The following is a 20,444-nucleotide window of genomic DNA, read 5'->3' on the forward strand; positions in this document are numbered from 1 at the left end:
CACACACACACACACACACACACACACACACACACACACACACAAATTTCTTTAATCTTTAAGAAATAAAGAGCCATTGGGCCTGGGATTTAGCTCAGTGGTTCTGCCACCTGCCTCACAGACAGAAGGACCCAAGTTTGCTCCCTAGTACCAAAAAAATAAAAAAATAAAACTTCATCTTAAAAAAGAAAGAAAAGAAAGAGCCATTGAAGAAAGTAAATAGTAAAATCACAGGATTGGTCATGTTCCTTGTTCTAAAGAACAGGAGATACCGCCTAAAACTCTACAGTGAACAGGTGGCACAATTAGGGGAAACACTTTGCCTTAGAAGTGGTAATAAATGCAAATTTAGAGAAAAGAAGGATCCTGCACATTTGAAGCACTGCAGAACACTCTGTTGAGGAAAAAAGTGGATTTGAATGGTAAAATTTGGAAAGGAGGCTGAGAAAAGTTCTGAGTCTAGAGAAATGGTAAACAAAGGCACAGGACGGGGACAGAGTGGAGTAAGGGAGAAGCAGAGAATCGTGAGTCACAGAAGCAGGGAGCAGAGGGAACTGGCCATGTAGATGGAGTGGACCATGAACAGAAGAGCTGATGGTGGCAGGTATTAGGAGGTGATACACGATGTGGACATCCGTACAAGGTGGTGTGTACACTCCCCTGCCATGCACAGAGCAAGGAAACCAAGACTGGCTCTGCCCCAGTGCCAAGGGTCATTGCTGGGCGGTTCCACTGAGCAAACACTCACTTGGCTCCGGAATGGGTGCAGAGAGAATGATACTGTAGAGTTTCTTTGCCTCCTCCACATGTTCTGAGATCTTGTCAATGTTGAGTCGAGTTTCCTCAATCTATAATCAGAAAGTCAATAATCCTTATCATCAAAGAGAAAGAATACATCCACTGCTTAGCAGAGCTTCCTGCTGAAAGCCATCCACCTTCTGGCTCTGTGGAAGAAGATGAGGGTTTAAAAGTCTTCGGCAGCCCAGTGAGCACCCTTTCTATAGTCAAATTAATCTCAACAGAGTAGCCATTAAACCCCATTATCCTCCCCGAGCAGGAATACATTCCCCATCCTGAGTGGGGAAGTCAGACCACAGTCGAGAAAGCCGAGAAACCCACGAAAAAGCATCAGAGAGGAGGTGCCACTGAACCCTACTGGGCAGGCCCTTCAGCCCTAAAAATGAGAACAGAAGAGCGTGAAGATGGAGAGAGAGGCAACAGAAGGAAGGAAAGAAGTGAAGGGCAGAGAACCAGCCTCGGAGTGAACACCAGAGAATGAGAGGCAGGGTGAGATGAGGGGGAAGGAGAGGTACTGCGCCATCTCAGGACACAGCCACACGTCTGGACATGGTTCAGGTGGTTCCTGCAGGAGCTAGAGCCATGCACCATTTCTGCATGTGTCAAGGTTCCTAACTGTGCAGGGTGGGAGTGTCAAGAAGTACTTCCGGCAGCATTTTATTCCCAAATCGGGCACCACCCCAAGGTACTGTTGGGTTAGCGGTGAGTACAACCTTCATGCCTAGCATCATGGCCCCACTGCAGTGGTAGCAGAGACACTGGCGTGGCACAGAGAGAAGAGACCTTAATGCCCCACAGTGCCTACTCACCTCATCCCAAAGTGAGCATACACATCACTGCCATACTTAACAGAAACCCTGACCAGCCAGACAGTAGCAGGGTCTTAACATCTGGGATGCAGAGGAAAAAAAAAATCCATGAATGTGCAGCTTTCTGACCAGTGTACCATCCCTTTCTTCCAAAGGATGATTCACTTCTTTTTTAAAAAAAATAAATAAATAAAATAAAGCCTGATTTCAACACTTTGAACTGAACAGAAAATAGAAATAAAACTTGAGCTCTTTACTCTAAATTGGTATGTTTGCAGACGGGTGTGATGGCACATGCCTGTAATCCCAGCACTCAGGAAGCTGAGGCAGGAGGATCACTCTAAATTCGAGACCAGCCTGGGCTACATAGTGAGTTCTGGGTCAGTCACAGCTACATAGTGAGACCCTGTCTCAAAAAAACAAAAATAAATAAATAAATAAATCGATATGTTTGCAACTGAAGCAAGGGTTCCCCTTCTATAAGTACACTGCCTTAGATAGCTGGACAGTAGAATCACTGGCTCAGTGATATAAGATTTCAATGTAATATCAAAATTAAGTATTCATATGAGTAGATACACAAATATTTGTGAAGCCTTGGTTTGTGCGAATACCATTATCCAGTAGGGGAATAGCCAGGGGCAGAAAAAGCACTCACACAGACCCCTCCAGACTCCAATCCTATAACCAGTCCTCTGATTAGATCTAAGATTCATTGTTTTTGTTTTCCATACTGTTTTGCTTTTAGCAGAATCCCAAGTCCACTCAACTACAAAATGGACCTGCACTGCCAGCTATGAATACCAATGACTCGAAAGGTATTAGACCTTCCTCTCTCAAACACTGGCTCCTTGGAGAACTCATAAAATGCCACATTCATCACAAGGCTGTCACACCAAAGTAACTGCACAGTGTCATGGCATTGAAAAAAGGGCTTTCTAGAATAAAATGTATTAACTAGTTTAAAACAAGTCTCGCAATTTTAACAAGCGATGAGGCCTTTGTTTTTTCACACTGGTTGTCTTTGACAATCTCTTCTGGAAAATTACTTTAAAAACTGAAGAGCATCCTGGCCCAAACTCTGGTCAATGGCGGAAAGACAAGTTCAGTTACTGCAGGCACGGTGGACACTCAGCAGGCCCCAGGGACAGGAAAGCTGGGGCTGGGTCCTCAACCTGTCTACAGACTGTCTCAGGCCCAGGGAGCATATGCGCCCCCACCCAATTCTCCACCCACTGTAGCTGTTCCCTCTCCTCCATTGCATCCACCTCATTTTTTGAAGGCATTTCAGGGACTCTGGTTGCACAGCATATTAATCAGTTCACCAAATTATCAAAAACCCTTTTAGGGGCCGGGGATTTAGCTCAGTGGTTCTGCCGCCTGCCTTGCAAGCACAAGGACCCAAGTTTGATCCCTAGTACCAAAGAAAAAGAAAAAAACCTTCAAAATTGCAGGATGGACAAGAAACTAATCTTTAAAGCTTTATTTTTCCAAAATGAGTGTTACTGTTTTTTCTAGGAACCACTGGTTTTCCTCAAAGGTGATTTTCTGAGTATTTTGTGGTGGCATCTACATGTGATTTCCTCTTGTGTATTTGCCGGATAACCAGAAAATTATGTGAAGGGGGCAAACTGAGGTGCCTTCTAAAAGCTGGAAGGCTATTCATTCTAGGAGGGATGCTGCCATTATGCTGAAAAATCATATACTTACGAATTAAAATTTAATTGAATATATATCAGATGTGATGCTTAATGCTTCACAACAATTCTGTGAGGTCTATCTCCTTTTTATACAAAAGAGCTGACACTCAAAGAGGTAGAGGAACTACTCTAGCCCATCCTGTAGGAAGAGTCAAAACTAAGGCATCTGTGAGAGACAAACCCCATCTTTCTGTGCCAAGCAAATATATAACAAACACTGGAAGGAGCCTCCACCTCATCTCCCAAGTTCCAATGCATTCAGCCTCTGGAAGTTAATGTGTATTCAACTCATGTTTCGTGAGACTGCTTCAGTTTCATTCACAGGGCTCCTGTGCCTTATTTGCCTGTCCTCTGACCACCGTTCCCTATAGAGCACTTTTTACACAATGAGCACGCACGAAACATCACTGACCAAAAGGACAAATCCAAAAATGTTTCTTTTCTTAGTCAACATGATAAATTTGCCATTAGTAATATCCTCAAGGCTTTCTTATTATACATTTCTTTTCTAAATGTATTCTCCGGTGATTGTCAGTAATTCAAGAATCCAGATAACAGGACTTAATAAATTAGGATCAGACAGATCAATTCAAGCTCTGGCTCTGTTTCTTAACAGTTCTATGACCTTGAACAAGCTCAGATCAAATGCTCAGCACAAAGTACGTGCTCAGTACTCATTAGATGATGGCAATGATAAACATGAAAACAGCACCTGCTACATACTTACTGTATGCAAGTACTGTGCTGTCCCTTTATAAGCATGTCTCATTTAACCTTTCCAGCAATTCTAACAGTACACTCTGCTGTCATCAGTAGCCACACAAGGACAGCAAGTCAACGGCGCTTCACTCAATCACACTTGAGTTATATAATGGTGTTGCCCATTATATAACCATGTTATTCAATCTACTATCGCCTCCTAAAAGGAAGTAGTGACTCTGAAGGCATGGTTGGCCTCCTCCCTCTGGATTTAATTAGCCAGAGGTATCTAATTAGACAGTGGGAAGCAGAAAAAGCACTATTTTAGAGAAGTGGCAGTTGCTGTGGGGTAAGGTGAGAAAAGCTTTGTTTATACTCCTGAAGAATTTGTCTCTGCCTCCCCAATATTCCCATGAACCTTGCACATCTTGTGGGGCATTAATTCTTCCATTTTTACTTACTGAAAATGAGTTATGTACTACCATTCCCAGATGAGAAAAGTAATGTAGTTGTGCACTCGAATAATTCATACACCTTTACTTTTCCCCTGTCCCAAAAAATGGATAATCTAAAACAGTCCTCACATTACAGCTTCTCAGTCAGGTCTTTGACTTGCTGGCTTCATTGTTTTCAAAAACAGATGAGAAGGGAGAAGTCACCTCAGTCAATCATGCAGTAGATGCCAACCCTGAGGGGGTTTATGGAGACGGGCTAGTGTTCTAGCTCTCTTCTTGTGAATGAAAAGAGCAGAGAGACCTCAGAGTTATATTGACCAGCAAAAGAAGGTGACCTAGACAATAATTTCCAATTGATTACATGTGTCTGGGGCTTTGAATCACTTAAAATTTAGCCAGGAAACAAAAGCTTATCTAGGGGTTTTTGTTGTTGTTGTTGTTGTTGTTGTTGTTGTTGTTGTTGTTGTTGTTTTTAAAACAGCTCTCACTATGTAGTTGAGACTGACCTGGAACTCACTGTGTAGTCCAGGCTGGTCTGGAACTCACAGCAATCCTCCTGCCTCAGCTTCGGAGTGCTGGGATTTCAGGCGTGCACCACCACGCCCAGCTTATCTAGGTATTTTGACTAAAGCAACACAATGCAATGGAATTTCTCACACAGGGATAAAGGGGCCAAGATCACAGCCTGAGGGCAGTGAGGTATTTTGAGGTGAGCAGCAGCAGGTGGAGGGACAAAGGGGAAACGTGTGGTCACCAGCATGGCCAGCCAGAGCAGTGATGTCATGCAGGGTGAGGACCATGGTGTAAAGGCTGAGACTGGATGACTTGAACAACAAGCACACACGGGGAAATCCCAGATCTGGATTAAGCTTCAACATACGATTGGGGTGGGGGTACCATAAATCATCTCCCACAACACTGCCCTTGGTTGAGCATTCCAAAGAAGAGCTGACAATTCAAAAGCACAGCACAGGAAGGACAGGAAGAGACCAGTCAATGAGTGACCAAGGCTTCCTGCCTGCCTTATTGAAAGAGCCCTGAAATGCAGAGTCTACCAGCTCAACCAGTAAGTCCTTGTCATCCAGATATCCTGCTTACAGAGTTAAGAAGTATTTAACCTCCTGATCTGACCTCAAGCCTACATTTCTAAATCACATTCACCTTGAGGGTTTTAGTTCTATCAAAAATCAAGCCTGCCTACCAAATTCCTGTGTTCCAAGACCAGCCACCTTGCAGTTCCTCTTCATGCTCTCCAGTCCTGACTCAGATCTTTTCAAGGATTGGGTGGGACTGTGGCTTTCTTGTCCTAGACTTGACATCCACTACTCTTTCAGGCATGTGGTGTCACTCAGCAGATGTTGGTTGAAAAATGAATGAACACAAGTAACTTCAAGAGACAAATAAGCTTCACACACCACCACAAAATAGTCTCAGATTTGTTTAATTGCTACTGTGACCTAAACATTTGTGTCTGTACATACCCAGATTGATGGGTGGATGCCTGATTCCCAACATGACTGTATTCTACTTAGGCTTTGGTAGGTGATTAGGTCATGTGGGTGGAGCCCTCATCAATGGGATTAGTGCCTTGTAAGAAGAGGCCAGAAAGCTAGCTTCTCTCTTGCTACTGTGCAAGGACAATATGAGAAGTCAGCAGCCTGTATGAAGGGTCCCCACCAGAGCCCAATCATGCTTCCACCTTGAACTCATACTCCCAGGCTCCAGAATGGTGGAAAATAAGAGTCTATTTTTATAAATAGCCTACTCTATAGTATCTGAAATAGCAGCCCACATTAAGATAGAATCCTAAAAATAAGACTCTGGCTTTATACATTAATAGCATTTTCTAAAGTATATCCATCCCACTCATCCTTATTTACAGAAGTTCCATGTCAGAAAGGTCTGTGAAAACTAAATGCTGGAATATCCACATTAAGAAAATTTGGTTACTGCAGGACTTCTTTGGACTTCAATGGGGTAATGTGCGTTTTAAACTTTTGAGAGGAAAACAGGAACCTGTCCAACATATTGATGGCAGAGGTGTTCCGCACTTCCTCATCTGTACTTGGACTGACTCACCAAACAGCCTGCCCTCCACTCTGTCTTTCAGAACTTGGTCCTACCAGCCATCCTGGCAATCTTGTCCCTCTGATAAGCAGTCACTTCCCTGGTGTCCCTTCCAGCTGGGGGTGGGCATGACCAAGCCACTCAGTCCAGGAGCCGGTGTGAAGGACGGAGGCTGGGGGAATGGGTGATTTCCCTCCCTGATAAAAGGATCATTTTCTCACCACTCCAACTAGTCTTATGTGGGATAATGCTGGTGCAAGGTGGTGCCAAATGGAACTAACTCTGTGGTGGTCTCATCTAATAAATGACAGGCACAAATTTTTGGATGCTCTCCCATTAAGAAGTGCTTCTGTCTAGAATCTGCAGCTTGCGACTGCTTCAGCACAACAGAACTGTGCTGCTTTAAACATGGGTCTGCATGCATTGCTACTGCGATAACTTTAACTGTGAGTAGTTACACATGCATGCTCAGTTCACTACAGAGACAGCATGGATGCCTTTCCAGACAGTCCTAAAGACAATGAGGCATAGAAATATTCAGCCATAAAAAGAATAAATCTGAGCCATTTGTAGGAAAATAGATATATCTTGAGACCACAATGTTAAGTGAAATAAGTCAGACATGGGAGGTTAAATATCATAGTTTCTCTTATATGAGAATCCCAATATAAGTATAAAGACAGAGAGAGCAGGAAACGCAGGCTGACTTTTGGGAATAGAAGCATGAAGGTGGAGAGGAAAAGGGGATCACAGTGATTAAGATAAGATATATGTGTATCAATTCCCCCAGGCAACCCTAAATATAATTATTATATATCTCAAACGTATATTACAGTAATGAAATGAATATAAAACACAGTAGCAGGGATCCCGCCAAAGGAAAAAAAAATCCAAAGACGCTGGGTGAAGCCATGCTGTGAGAAGTCCAAGCACAGACAGAGGCCAAATGTGGCTACTCTGACTGATGTTCTCTCCCCGGGTTTCCCTTTGTGTCACCCCAGTCCCTGGGTCACAAGTTGGAATTCAGAAGTCCCTATAATAGCGATTCTAACCTCTGGCTACTGGAGTCTTCCCAACCAAGGTCGCAGATGGTGGAGGTGAGATAGATAAGCCACACTCCAATTCCTTTTTTTTTTCCTTCTTGAGTTTATTGGTACATTTTAGGTATACAGTACAGTTACATTCATCATTGGGATCTTGCACCTTTACATGACAGGTCTTGGTTCTCATTTTTCCCCTTATCCCTGCCTTCCCTTCACCCTCTCCTCCCTTCCCTATTTACAAATACTTTATTTCCATTTTTTCATTTTCTCATGTTTTTTTTTCTTTTCCCTTATTTCCTTTCCCATGCCCTTCCCATTTCCCCTATACCTTCAGCCCTTTCCTTCGTGTTTCACAGTGTCAATTATATCATTAGGATCTTATGTATCATTATAGTTTTGCACACCAGAGAAACTATTTGGTACTTATACATGTGTGACTTACTTATTTCACTTAGGAGTATATCCTCAATATGTATCCATTTTCCTATGAATGACTCTAATTTCTCATTCTTTATAGCTGAGTAGTATTCCATTTTATAGAAAAACCATATGTTCTTTATCCAGTCTCCAACTGATGGGCAACTGGGCTGTTTCCACATTTTAGCTATTACAAACTGTGCCACTATAAACATAGGTGCGCATATATCACTGTGATATGATTCTTTTAATTCTTTTGGAAAGATACCCAGCAGAGGGATGGCTGGGTCAAATGGAACCTGTAGTCCCAGTTCTTTGCGGTATCTCCATATTGATTTGCAGCATACACTGTGAAGCATTCTGGCACATAAGCATGAGGAACATGAACAAGTACCTTTGCTGAAGATTGCTGATAATAGCACACATTGCTGCATCTATTACTATAAAATTGTTTCTATATTATATTAAATGGTTCTCAAACTGTAGAGTGATAACAAGGAAGTTATACAATAGTCACGTCATTGGTTAATATAAAAACAATCAATATAATAAATATATATATGAAATAGGAAGTTATATTTTAAAATTAAAAAAAAAAAGAACAAATGGCTATAAACCCAGGTTATACTTATGTTTGGAAAACAAGAGGAGGTAATGGTGTGAGAAGAGAAACAATGATTAGAGTCAGTCAGTGTTAGGAATGTGTGTGGGAGAAAGGAACCTTTCTCCATTGTTCGTGGGAGTCCAATTCCTAATCTAAAGGACCTATCCGCATAATAAAAGGGTTGGTGCACTTCATTAAGTGGCTCATTACACAACAGACAACAAGAACACTCAGTCCTTTTGGGGAAGCCCAGAGGGTCTTAGAGATGTTGGCCCAACCCCTAACACCTGCCACCACTCCTAACCCCCCACCCAGTCAGTCCCCAGCCTCCCTGAAGCACACACCCTCCTGCCCCAGGCCCAAAGACCCCATCGGAACTCTCACCTTCCTTCGCAGGGGCCGCTGCTGCAGCCAACTTGCTGGCCTCTCCTTTGTGGTCTCCTCCCCTCTACAAACTTCCGCAGACTGATTTTTCTAAAACACACTCTGACTAGCACTTCCTGAAAAACCTCAGACTCCCGTCATTCTTCAGTGACTCATCACTGCCACAGGTCATAAAATCATCTGGAAAAACTTCTGGAAACCCCAAGTCTGAGCTGCTCTGGTGTCTGACCATACAGGTCTGCACATGGACAAGCTCTAGGGTACCTGATTGATACGCACAAGTCCTGCTGAGACCAAGGAAGCCCCCTTCCTCCAGGTGGGACTTAGTGCTCCCACAGTCCCTTCTCCATGTTTCTGTCCTCGTAGGGTAACTCTTAAAAAGCTCCATCACTCTTACCAGGGAGACACAGGGCAAGGACCCTGTCACACACAGTGCTGTGTCCCCGACACCTCACATGCGGTCTGGAAGACAGTAAGCGCTTAGACCTTTTTTGACAGATGAATGAATGAACACAGAATAACACACCCCTAATGTTTCTGCCTCCAAAGGCAGGTCTGTTTCCTCAAAAAATTTCCTCTCTGTCAGCTAAGGAAATGATCAAAAAATATAATAAACAATTGTAAATTAGACAAAAAATCCAGGGTTCATCACCAGGCGAAGGTGGCCTCAAAACACAAAAGCCAATTTCGTTCTCTAACAATGAGAAGATGGAGCAACCAACCAAACTTCATAGTGCAAATCAGCTCTGGAAAGACACTGGTCCTGTGACTTTGCCTGCATCTTGAAACTACCTCCAGGACCAGCCTGATTCACACTATCAGTTCTCAGCAGATGATCAAGGAGACCACTGGAAACAGTCCCAAAGGCAAGCTGTATCCTAGGACTGCCATCCCAAAAAATCATTTAGCAATATCCTACAGGGGATGCACGTTCCCTGGTCACACAGAGAGAAAATATCTTCATCTTCCCAAATCCCAATTTCAAAAGCCTTTCCAGGCCACATTCCGTAAAACAAACTTTGCAATCTACTTATGTGTAAATACACCTGGGGACAATGGCAATGAGAACTAAAACTCACTGAAAACATAGTTACAATGCATCAGCACTGTGCGAGATGTATCCATATACTTTATCATAGTAACCAGCAAGTCCCAGCACTATTCCTGTTTGAAAAAACTAGGGTTTAGAGTAGTTACACAAGTCTTCCAAACTTAAAGCATTGGCAGTGGGCAAAGCTAAGATTTGAACCGAGATCCACAGCCAAAGCCTGCAAGATCTCTTCTAATGAGTGTTTGCTCACCCTCTGCGCCCCTCTCAAATTCTCTCCTCTCTGGGTCCTCTCGGATGAGAAAGGAGGAAGGTCACATTGCCTCACCCCACACTAAGCTCTTTCTGAGTGTTAGCTCCTTTCACTAATCTTTGAGTGGACATTTTTCTCTGTTTCACAGGTGAACACACTCAACAGCTAAAGAGATATGGCCACGATCACACAGTCAATGGCACATACAGAATTTAACTTCAAGCTTCTTCCACCTCACTGTGCTGTCCCCTTCTCCACCCTTAATAGGAGAGGGTTTACAAGGTGCCTTTCTAAATGGTAGAACAACATTTAACAAAGAGAAAGCAGTAAGACAATAAGGCAGTCAGGAGATTTACTAAATCTCTGAGAGTATCTTTTGTCCACCAAATCCTTTTCTTTGCAGATCATTCTTGCCACATATGTGAGCTCTTGTGATTCTTACAAGCCTTGAAAAGTGAGAACTAACATTCCCAATTTCCAGAGCAGGAAATCAAAGCTCAGATAGCATAAGTAAGTTGGCCAAAGTTACACTGCCCTGAAATTCTAGAGGAAGGAATCAAGCCATGAAGCCCACCATCTTCCCACTTCACAAGGAATCTGCTTCTCAGGGACCCTCCCACTGGACGAGGAGAAGGAGAAGTCAGTTATTGGAGAAGATTCACTTTTTATCCTAGGGCAAATGTCCGCTAATGCATATGGTTCTCCAGGATAAGACTACAGGGACAAGAGATACAATGTCTTCAAATATCACAAGCACTCTAACCATTGAGCAGAGGACACTTGCCTTCCGCAGCCCACAGTGGACTAACCCTGGGCTCACAAAGCCAAGCACTGCCTGATCCTACGATGATACGTGGACCAAAAGGAGGACCCATCTACACCCGGGTGAGGAGCTGAGGGGGTAGTGCCCGGCTCCTGGTCAGCAGCACACACTCCGGTTACAACTCTCACAGATAATGGGGTATGCATGGTCAGGCCCTAGTCCACTCCACTGCGGGGGCTACTCTTCCACATCTGCAGCTCAGAGGACTGCAAGTGCCCAAACTCTCTCTGCAGAAACAATACAATGCCTCTTGGTTTTTAAATACCTCCCCCCAGGGAAATAAAAACTAAATAAAGAAACCATACTACAGTGACAGAAACTTCAGCAACAGTAAGCTTTCAGGTTTTTTTGGTTTTTTTGTTTTGTTTTGTTTGCTGCTTGATGAGCATTGTCTCAATTCTTACAATAAGTCTATGGGGAAATGATTATATTATCAATCCCAGTTTACAGATGAGGAAACCAGTGCTCAGCAGGTGAAGGAACATTAACTAAAGCCATTAGCTAGTCAGAAGCAGGCTAAGATTCAAGACCAAAGCAGCATTTCTGTCCCCGATACACTCCTGCCTCCACAGCTCTCCAGCAAGCTATTACCACCTTCCCTACGAGCGCCCTGAAGATCAGAGTGGATGAATCTGAAGACATGGACAGCTTGTCTTGTTAGACTTTACAGAACTAAACTGTTGGTTTCTTGGTTTCTCTGTTACCGCTAGTATTAAGCCAAAGGGACTATAAAAATGTTTGGAAACAACAAATTTGACCTTTCTCAATCACAAGCCTAAAGATGCAACAATGTTTTACACTCCTGGCTATGTACCTGTGGTTAATTCTGTATTTAAATTATATTCTTTAGGCAAGAAGGAATATCATTAAAATGCTGCCAAGTAGCAATAAGACTTTAAGGGCACATCGTCAATGACATATAATTTCCCCTCTGCTGACTTCCTTAATAAGATTATGGAGAACTGAAAAGATCTCCCAGTAACGACTTCAATCAGCCAGCCCACCTGAAGGCTGTGACCTTCCTCTGCCACTCTGAACAGGTGTGCGGTTTTTGTGGTCTTACAAAGGAAGCTACGTTTCCTCATGTACATTCAGAACAAAACACAGGAAGGCTGCCCACCTCAGAGAAGAACTCATCCATGAAAGCCATGTTGTTGATCGCGATCTCAACCTCATCAGTATCATCATCCTGTGTCAGGTGGTTCTGTAAGAGACACAAGGGAGCAGGGAATAAACACTGACGTTACTGAATGCTCACCGCTCGGGGAACTCAGTTTTTTACACATGATTTCCTTTTAAACTCATAACAGCTCGATGATGTATCCGATTCTGCTGTTGTATTGTCAAATCAAATCCAAGCTCTACCACCTACTGACTTTTTACAGAGGGAGACAGGAGAGGAAGTAAGGGGTGAGCAAGTTACTAGTCTTGTTCGACCCTAAATTTTTGTGTCCATTAAATGCTGACAATAACTACCTACTACATAGAGCTATTTAAGGAAGAAGTGAAAGAATGAATGTAAAAGATTTTTGCACAGGGCCTGGACCACCATAGTATTCAATAAAAGCCAGGGTTGGGGTGGGGTGGGGTGGGTGTTTCGGTGCTGGGAGTGAACCCCAAGGTCTCACAGGCTAGGCAAGCAGCTACTCCTGAGCTCTACCCCCAGACCAAGGTAAGTTTTGTTGCTGCTGGTGGTCATATTGAGGAACATAAAACTTGGGGAAGTGTAGAAACTCAGCCAGTAACACAGCTAAATGTGGGGACTGGCCCAGGCCATCTGTTGGATGCTGGCCCCCTCTCCACACCATTCACATGAGTTCTAGATACAGCCCCTCTAGGGCTCATAGTGGGAGTGAAGGTCTTCCTGTTTTTAGAAACCACCTATTGGAGAGGAAATGCTCTGTGCTGCTCCTGTTCAGAAGGAAAAGGAAGTCTCCCCGCCCGGGCCCAGCATCCTCGATCTCAGTCACCCTCCTGTGCAAAGCCACACACTGGTGTTCCAGCAGCAACAAGACTCCCTGGGTGGAGGCTGCTCTGCACAAAAGGAACCAGCTGCAGAGGGGTAGTGGGGCACAGGAAGCCTCTACCCTTGCCTCTTCATGCCCTGAGTGGCCTGTGGCCTTCTGTGCCCACAACATGTCACTCCCAAACACTCAGAACTGCACAGCTGGGGACACTGGCAATGGCTCCTTCTTCACCTGCTGGCATCTCCCTCCATTCATGGGAGCAGGTGCTGGAGTCCCGTGGACATCTGAGGTTCTCTGGACAACTAGGGAGTCTCTTGTCTGGCTTCCCCAGCCTCTCACTGTCTGGTCCACAACAGTCAATACCCTGCCCTGGGCAGCTGTGTGCAGAATGGTGGGATCTGCCGGCACTGTGGCCTCCAGCAGCACACTAACCCTTTGTCACTCAGGGCCATGGGTCAATGGCTGCCCTCCTAGGGCTAACGAGTACCTGAGCTCCTCAGACCCAGCCCTGCTCACTCCTCCCTCGGGGCTCTCCCCAGACAAAGCCTCGGCTCCCTGCACGTCCTGGTCACACCATTCTGTCACCATTATCCCTGCACCAGGCCACTTCCTGAAGAGCTTCTCTCCAACCAGCTAAAGTTTACTTAGGCTTTGGTTTGGTTTGGAGACAGAATCTCACCGTGTAGCACAGGCTGGCCTCAAACTCACAGTGGCCATCTTGCCTGAACCTCCCAAGTGCTGGGATTATAGACATGCACCACGCCTGGCATGACTTAGTCTTTAAAATTAAGCTCAGGAAGCCTTTGAATACCTCACCTAACTCACACTTGCTCCGAGCAAAACTGAAAACCTCCCTCAGCTCCCGCTGCCCCATATGACCTTCCGCAGCCACCTCACAGCCCATTCATTACTCTGCGTTAGTCCCATATTTATCAATTTCCTCCACTGACTACAACCTCTAGGAGGCTCTGGATGCCTGTGTATCTACGAGACAAGACTGGAGGGCAGGTGGCATGTGGCTTAAATTCGGGCCTTCACACGGAGCTACATTTCTGGCTATTTTAAGTTTCTTTTCAGTTCTCTGAGACAGGGTCTCATTAGGTCACTAAATTACCCAGACTAGGCTCAAACTTGTGGTCCTCCTCCCTCAGCCTCCCAGAATGCCAGGATTACAAACTGACAGTGTGGATTCTTTACTTGAGTATGTCTGTCCATCTGTCTGCCAGGACTCGTTCCCCACATGGTTTTGGGGATACCACCAGTCACAACCCAAGCCCCAGGAGGACTGGGAACTACGAGAGGTGTCTGAAGTCACCCAAAGGCAGGCCACTGTCACAGCGCCTGCATGCCTGCCTCTCGGAGCCCTCCTTGGCTTTGGGCAGGTCCTGGGGCTCCTTCCAGTGGTCTTTCCATGAGTCCAACAGTGTCCCTCATTTAGCCAGAATCAGCTTTATTCACGTGCAATAAAATTTGGCACTCTGTGTCATGAATGTATTCTACCTGTTTCCTGAGTGCTTATGATGAACTAGGCATATAACAGAAACTGAATCCATTTTAGCTAAATAAATAACCTGCTTTCACAGAGACCAGTGGCCCGGATCCAGCCAGCAGTTTCTAAAGCATGAAACACAGTGACCCTATGTCAAGCATCACCAACACGCAGGACTCCCAGCAGCCTCCGTGGGAGATCTGCGTCATCCTCAGCAGGAAGCAGGAGCCCAGGCTTCCTCTAGAGGCAGGTTAACCAGCTTCTGTAGCGGGTGTCCTTCCTTGGGTAGTCTGGGGACCCACACTGAGGAAGGCACCTCAAGAGGATGGACACACACACATGTGTGCCCGCGGTGCGCCTTCAGACGTGGGAGGAGGCTGTCATCGTGCATGCAGTAAGCGAAGTCTCCAGGGGCGGGGAGTAACAGTGCCTGAGCAGGGAAGGCAGGCGGCACCTGGCTCTTCGTCACAATAGGAGGTTTTAGACCTCTGCAATTTGTACGGGGATCCCCATGCCCAGGTTCTAGCCAGGCAACTGGTCCACCTTCAGCGAGAAGATGACCAGGGAAGGAGAAGCCTGGGTCCAAAGCCTGCCGTCAGCAACTACTACCTGCAAGACCTCCAGGGAGGTGAATTTGCCTATGAATTGCCTGTGAATGACAATGACACTACCTACCTCATGACTTCTATGAGGCAGGGGAGACACACGGGGCTCCCACACCAGTACCTAAAAAAGGTCAATTTCCCATCAGCTGGGATTACAGACATGCGCAACCATGCCTGGCATTACTTAACCTTTCAGATTAGGCTACAAAGATGTGGGTGTAAAGAAACAGAACCTTCTCCCCTTCTCCTCCTCCTTCCTCCTCCCTATAGGCTGCCAGCAGGTCAGTTCCCCACCCTGAGGACATCTGGCCTCATCACATGCTCATCATGGGGCCGGTTTCCTCCTCTGCAGAAGAGGAGTGAGTGTGCCTGGCCATGCACCACTGCCTGCTCCAACTCCACGCCATCCCCATTTCCCAGTATCGTGGTTTTCCGTCACCTGCTGCGTCAATGCAGAGCCTCCACCTGCCTGGCAAGACCCTCTGTAGCCAGCTGTGCAGCCCTGCTTTGCCTCCGCCAAGTGCGGTCTGCTCCCTTCGACCTGGGCTGCTCAGCCTTCCGCACCCAGCACGTTTATTCCTGCTCTGGGCTTCGGCAGCACCAGGCACCCTGTCTCCTCCCCCGCTCCTTGCCCTGCTGTCCTCCAGACTCATCGCTCAAACCTCCCTCTGGCCCCTCTCCAGTTCACGCTTGTCTCACAGTCTTAGGAGTTAGATGTCAGCTCCCCAGCTCCATTTCAAGCAAGTTGTGGCCAGAAATAAATAAGAGCTCACAAGTCGCAGCACTCACAGGGCACCTGGCACAGGGCTGGGCACATCGAAAGGACGTAGGTATCCGATGACGACTCTGCCTGTCACACTCAGCACACAGCAGGCTGAACACCACTGCCAGACTTCACCCCGAGTTTCACAACCGGAAAATCCTGAGAGTGAACCCTTCTCTCTCTGCCACCTTCCTCTATTCAAGTTTGACAGACGAGTAACATTTCCACCATATACACAGAAATGGCACTGTATGTATAGATATCTTTGGTGCTGTGCTAGGGATTAAACCCAGGGCCTTCTCCCAGATTTTTGTTGTTGTTATTGTTGTTGTTTTTGAGACAGGATCCAAGTTGCTAAGATTCCTAGATCAGGCTCAAACTTGCAATCTGCCCACCTCAGTTTCCCAGAGTGCTGGGATTATCAGCATACACCACCATGCCCAACTGTGTGTGTGTGTGTGTGTGTGTGTGTGTGTGTGTGTATGAAAGTGTCTCTCATTCTGTCTGTATATGTATATTTCATGGGCCAGGGATTTAGCTCAGTGGTTCTGCTGCCTGCCTCGCAAACACAAGCACTGGAGTTCGATCCCTGGTACTAAAAAAAAAAAAAAAGTTGTATATGTATATTTCATACAGATATAGATGCAGGTGTATAAATATAGACATATATCAAAGAAAAACAAACAGCCAGGACTGATGTGAAGGCTAAATAAAATAAAATTTTAAACTTCCTTATATAGTGTATAACACATAGAGAGAACCCAACAAAGTAACCATACAGAAGATCTAGCTAGTTAAGTCAATTCCTCATTCCTTTATCGCAGATCTGAGTTCTCTTTAAGAAAAAGCAGCAGGGAGTGTAGGGAGGGGACACAGGACCTGTAGAGCTAAATGCAACCTTAAGGATTTTACTATTGAGTCCTTCACTTAGATACACAGAAACCAGAGCCCAAGACCAAATAACAGGTCACTGCCACAGAATGGACTAGAGCTCAGGTCTCCAAACTTCCATCTTCCCATGCAGTCATCTTTCCCCTAGTAGCAAGCTGCTTCCAAAGCATAAAACAACACCTCATCTGGTCAGAAAATACAAGGCAGAGCCCTCCATCCTCTCCGCCACCTGCTGTCTCATGAACCCAGAGCCACCCAGGGTTCCTGACACCCCTGACCAGGACCTGGTAGAGGCTGCCTCCTTCCTTCCCATGCAGGCAGCTCTCCAAAGAAGGGCCTCCAGGGACCAAGGTCAGGAAAGCACACAATGCCCTTTGTCCTGTGACAGCCCTCAGCTGAGAAGAGCACTTCAGCACTGTTATCAGAGAATCAAGCTGTGGGGTAACAGATGCTTACAGTAGCTGCAAGATCAGCTACAGGAAAGTAAAACCTCTGGTTCCCCCAAGCTTCCTACCCACCTCTCTGATGGTTCTCACACCAGGAGATGGGAGCGGCTGCCAGAGACTTAGCTAATGCTGAACTACAACCCGGTCGGCCCACCCTTAAACACACCCCAGATCTAGAAGCAACAGTGGAGCTACGGCCTCCACTCTGGGCAGAGCAGAGAGCGCTGAAGGGCCCAGAACTCAGCCTAGAGCAACTAGGCCTGGGACTCCTCTTCCTGGATGCCCAGCGTCCCTCTGGCTTTCTCTGCACTCTGTGTATCTGACCACAGGTCCTGCTGCAGGACTCATGTGATTCACACAAGCTGAGCTCCATGAGGTGCTTGGCGGTCGCCATGCCCTAGCTGCTCTTTGGACACTAATGGCAGTGAGTCCCATTCAGATTCTGCTGCTGAGAAACCACAGGCCAAAGCAATGATGTTATGTATGGTCTGCCAGCTGCTGCCTTGCAGAGTAAGGGTCCAGGCGCATGTCCCCATCCCTAAGCTGCATTGGACCTAGCTAGAAAGCATCTCACCTACAGGGGCCAGGGGCCAGGACAGCAGCTGCCAGCTCTGCAGAAACCACCCCAGGCTGGGAGGAGGAGTATGGGCCTCAGGACAATACTTGTCTTTGTCAAACCTTAGTCTTCTCTCCAATTTAGGAGCTTAGCTTTCAAGTGCGGTTTGGGGAAACCCCAGGATACCTCAAAGGTGCCTCAGAAACCACCCAGGAAGTCAGACCTCACCTTACACCTGCACAGCTTCACTGTTACCTAGTTTAATCACTGGAACTGAACAGACAATTTCATCTGAAGAAAGAGTCCTACTACCAGTCCAGGGGTCTAGCTACGTGGTAGAGCACCTGTTGGCATGTGCAAGGCTCTGGGCTCCAGCCCAATAAAGCACAATAAAGTCCTACGTCAAAAGAGAAAGAGGGGAGGGGAAAAGAGAAGGAAGGAAACCACAGAGGTAGATGAGTACGATGCCTCCTGTTACGGCTTGTATCTAGATGTCCCTCCAAAGCCTCATGGGGTCATAGGTGGGCCTTCTCAAAGGTGGCTAAATCTAGGATGTATGATGCTGGGATTGATTTATGGTGGGATGCTAGGATTAGGGGTGTGATTGCTACCCACCCTAGATAAAATATAAGAAACAGAAAGAGGGATGCTGCTTTCTGCCTGTAGCTTGCTGCTTTCTACCTTCCCTGCCTTGTGGCCAGCCAACTATGGACTGAAACCTCTACAAACTGAGCAAAACAAACCTTTCATCCTTTAACTTTGGTTACTGGGGATTGTGTCTCAGCAACGAGACAAGTAACTAAGAGACCTTGTTCCGGTCTAGGTAGGTAAAAGCATGGAGCAGTTTAAATTTAAATCAGTAACTTAAGTTTCCACAGGCTCTCAAAAATTAGAGTGGAAAGGAAAGAGATGAAGAAAAGAGAAAGGAGGTCACCCCAAATGAAGAAAACTCAGCCCACCAGCTGTCTGCCTCACTCAAGGTTCCCAAGGTGAGAGGGTCCAGAGCAACCAAGAAGGCCCAGGAGCTGCCAGGAAGGAGTTTCTGGGTGGAGCGAGCAGCAGCAGCTGGGAAGGACACCTGGTCACCGATGCCCCAAGCTCTTCTCTCCGCAGACAGACTCCTCTTTATTAGGCCCAACAGACTCCCTCTACCTCTGGCTCCTAGACAGTGGCATCTGGTTTGTCTTACACCTGCCGCCCACATCCCCAACTTGCCTCCTCCAGGAGCAGGGACCCGTGGGTTCCCACAGACAGGCACCAGCACTCGCTCACATGGACACACACCCAGACACCTTCTTCTTGCATTTAAAGAGCAGAGAGTCTGAATGAGTATGTGGCTCTCAACAGGCAATGGCGCTGGGTTCCCCATTTAGAGTCGGATGGCCCTTCTCCAACGCCCCGTTCTCCCGGTGCCCTGGGCCTTCTCCACCAGTGAAACCTGACCCCAGGGGACACTTCCCCTTTGGGCTGAATTGCATCTTCCGCAACACCCTTGTCAGATGACAGAGAGGAAATCGGTAAATACCCACACCTAAGTGAGCCTCCTGCCTCCAAGATGTCATTCTAGCTAAGCAACCACAGCAAACATTAGCCCTGCCAATGAAGCCAATGCTGAGGGATAAACATCATCAGATTAGGGCCAGTGAGACAGTGGACAACTGGACAAGGGCAGAGTGGATAATGCATTCTGCCGTGGCAGTAACAGATGAGAAGCGTGTACATTCTGTTTTCACACACATCACCCCATTCTCACACTCGGCCTAGGAAAGATGAAGAGCACCTTCCCGTGGACGCGTGACACAGCTGCTTTGTTAGGTCCACCGTCCGGTGAGTCAGCTACCCAATGGCATCAGAGGACCCAAAAGCAGGTCTGCGGGGTCCCAGAGCCCCGGCTCGGACCCGCTACAGGCTGCCTGAAGCTACATTCCTGTTCTACCCTGGTGACACACTCTCGTTTACTTTAGAGTGTTTACTTTACTGCAACATCCACGAGTCTAAGCTGGATTAAAGTCTGATGCGTGCAAGAAGGCCAGCAGCACCTGCAGTCCCACTGATGTGCGCGTATGTGGAGGTACGGAAAGACGGCTGGCTTCCTGCACTGGACACCACTCTGCCACTTACAGGAATCTCGAACACACACTTACCTCCTCTCACCCTCAGTTTCCTCATTTGTAATGTGACCAGAATAACCTGCTCACAGAGCCGCTGTAAGGATCCCACGAGCTATTACTACATGGGAGATACTCACAGTGGCACTGGACCATGCCCAAGACCACACTCCAAATCAGAGAACTAGGGACGGGGGGGAAGGAAACAGCAAGAAAAGAACTAAGAGGGGTCATCCACATGTCCCAGCTCCGCACAACAAATGTAATCGTCGTGTGTTAGTGTACTAATATATGTATTAATTAAAACATGCAGTTCGATGGTCAGTTTTGAGTTTTCTGAGGAAAAGCAGATTCACAGTCATAGAATTCATTTCATTTATTTCAAGTCTGTCAGTTTTCTACTATATCCGTTTACAAAAATAAGCTTTCCGCCTAAATCCTGCTTCGGCTTTGATATTAACTGCTCTCGTAAATTCACTTGTTTTTCCTGTCATGTCTGTTTTAAGTCAAGAGTTACTT

The 20,444-nt window shown here is 46.3% G+C and overlaps 1 protein-coding gene across 8 annotated transcripts in view; it reads right to left on the minus strand.

Moving 5' to 3' along the window:
• Positions 1-12,498, minus strand: part of Stx3 (syntaxin 3) — a 45,913-nt gene extending 33,415 nt beyond the window's left edge. For 2 of the 8 annotated variants that reach the window (XR_004514453.1, XM_010633088.3), the window contains exons 1-2: positions 12,221-12,490; positions 749-848 (exon numbers count right to left, since the gene is read on the minus strand). Coding sequence is in view for 5 of the 8 variants with exons in the window: in XM_010633088.3 (XP_010631390.1) it covers positions 749-848; positions 12,221-12,250 (130 nt within the window). In the remaining 3 variants the exon portion in view is untranslated. Of the gene's footprint in view, positions 1-748; positions 849-12,220 lie in introns of all 8 variants that reach the window. The other 6 variants (XR_782014.2, XM_010633090.3, XM_010633091.3 and 3 more) reach the window with 5 other exon arrangements.
• Positions 12,499-20,444: the final 7,946 nt, after the last annotated feature.

Source organism: Fukomys damarensis, unplaced genomic scaffold, assembly GCF_012274545.1.
Source record: "Fukomys damarensis isolate Sample0158 unplaced genomic scaffold, DMR_v1.0_HiC HiC_scaffold_27, whole genome shotgun sequence".
Taxonomy (NCBI): Eukaryota; Metazoa; Chordata; class Mammalia; order Rodentia; family Bathyergidae; genus Fukomys; species Fukomys damarensis.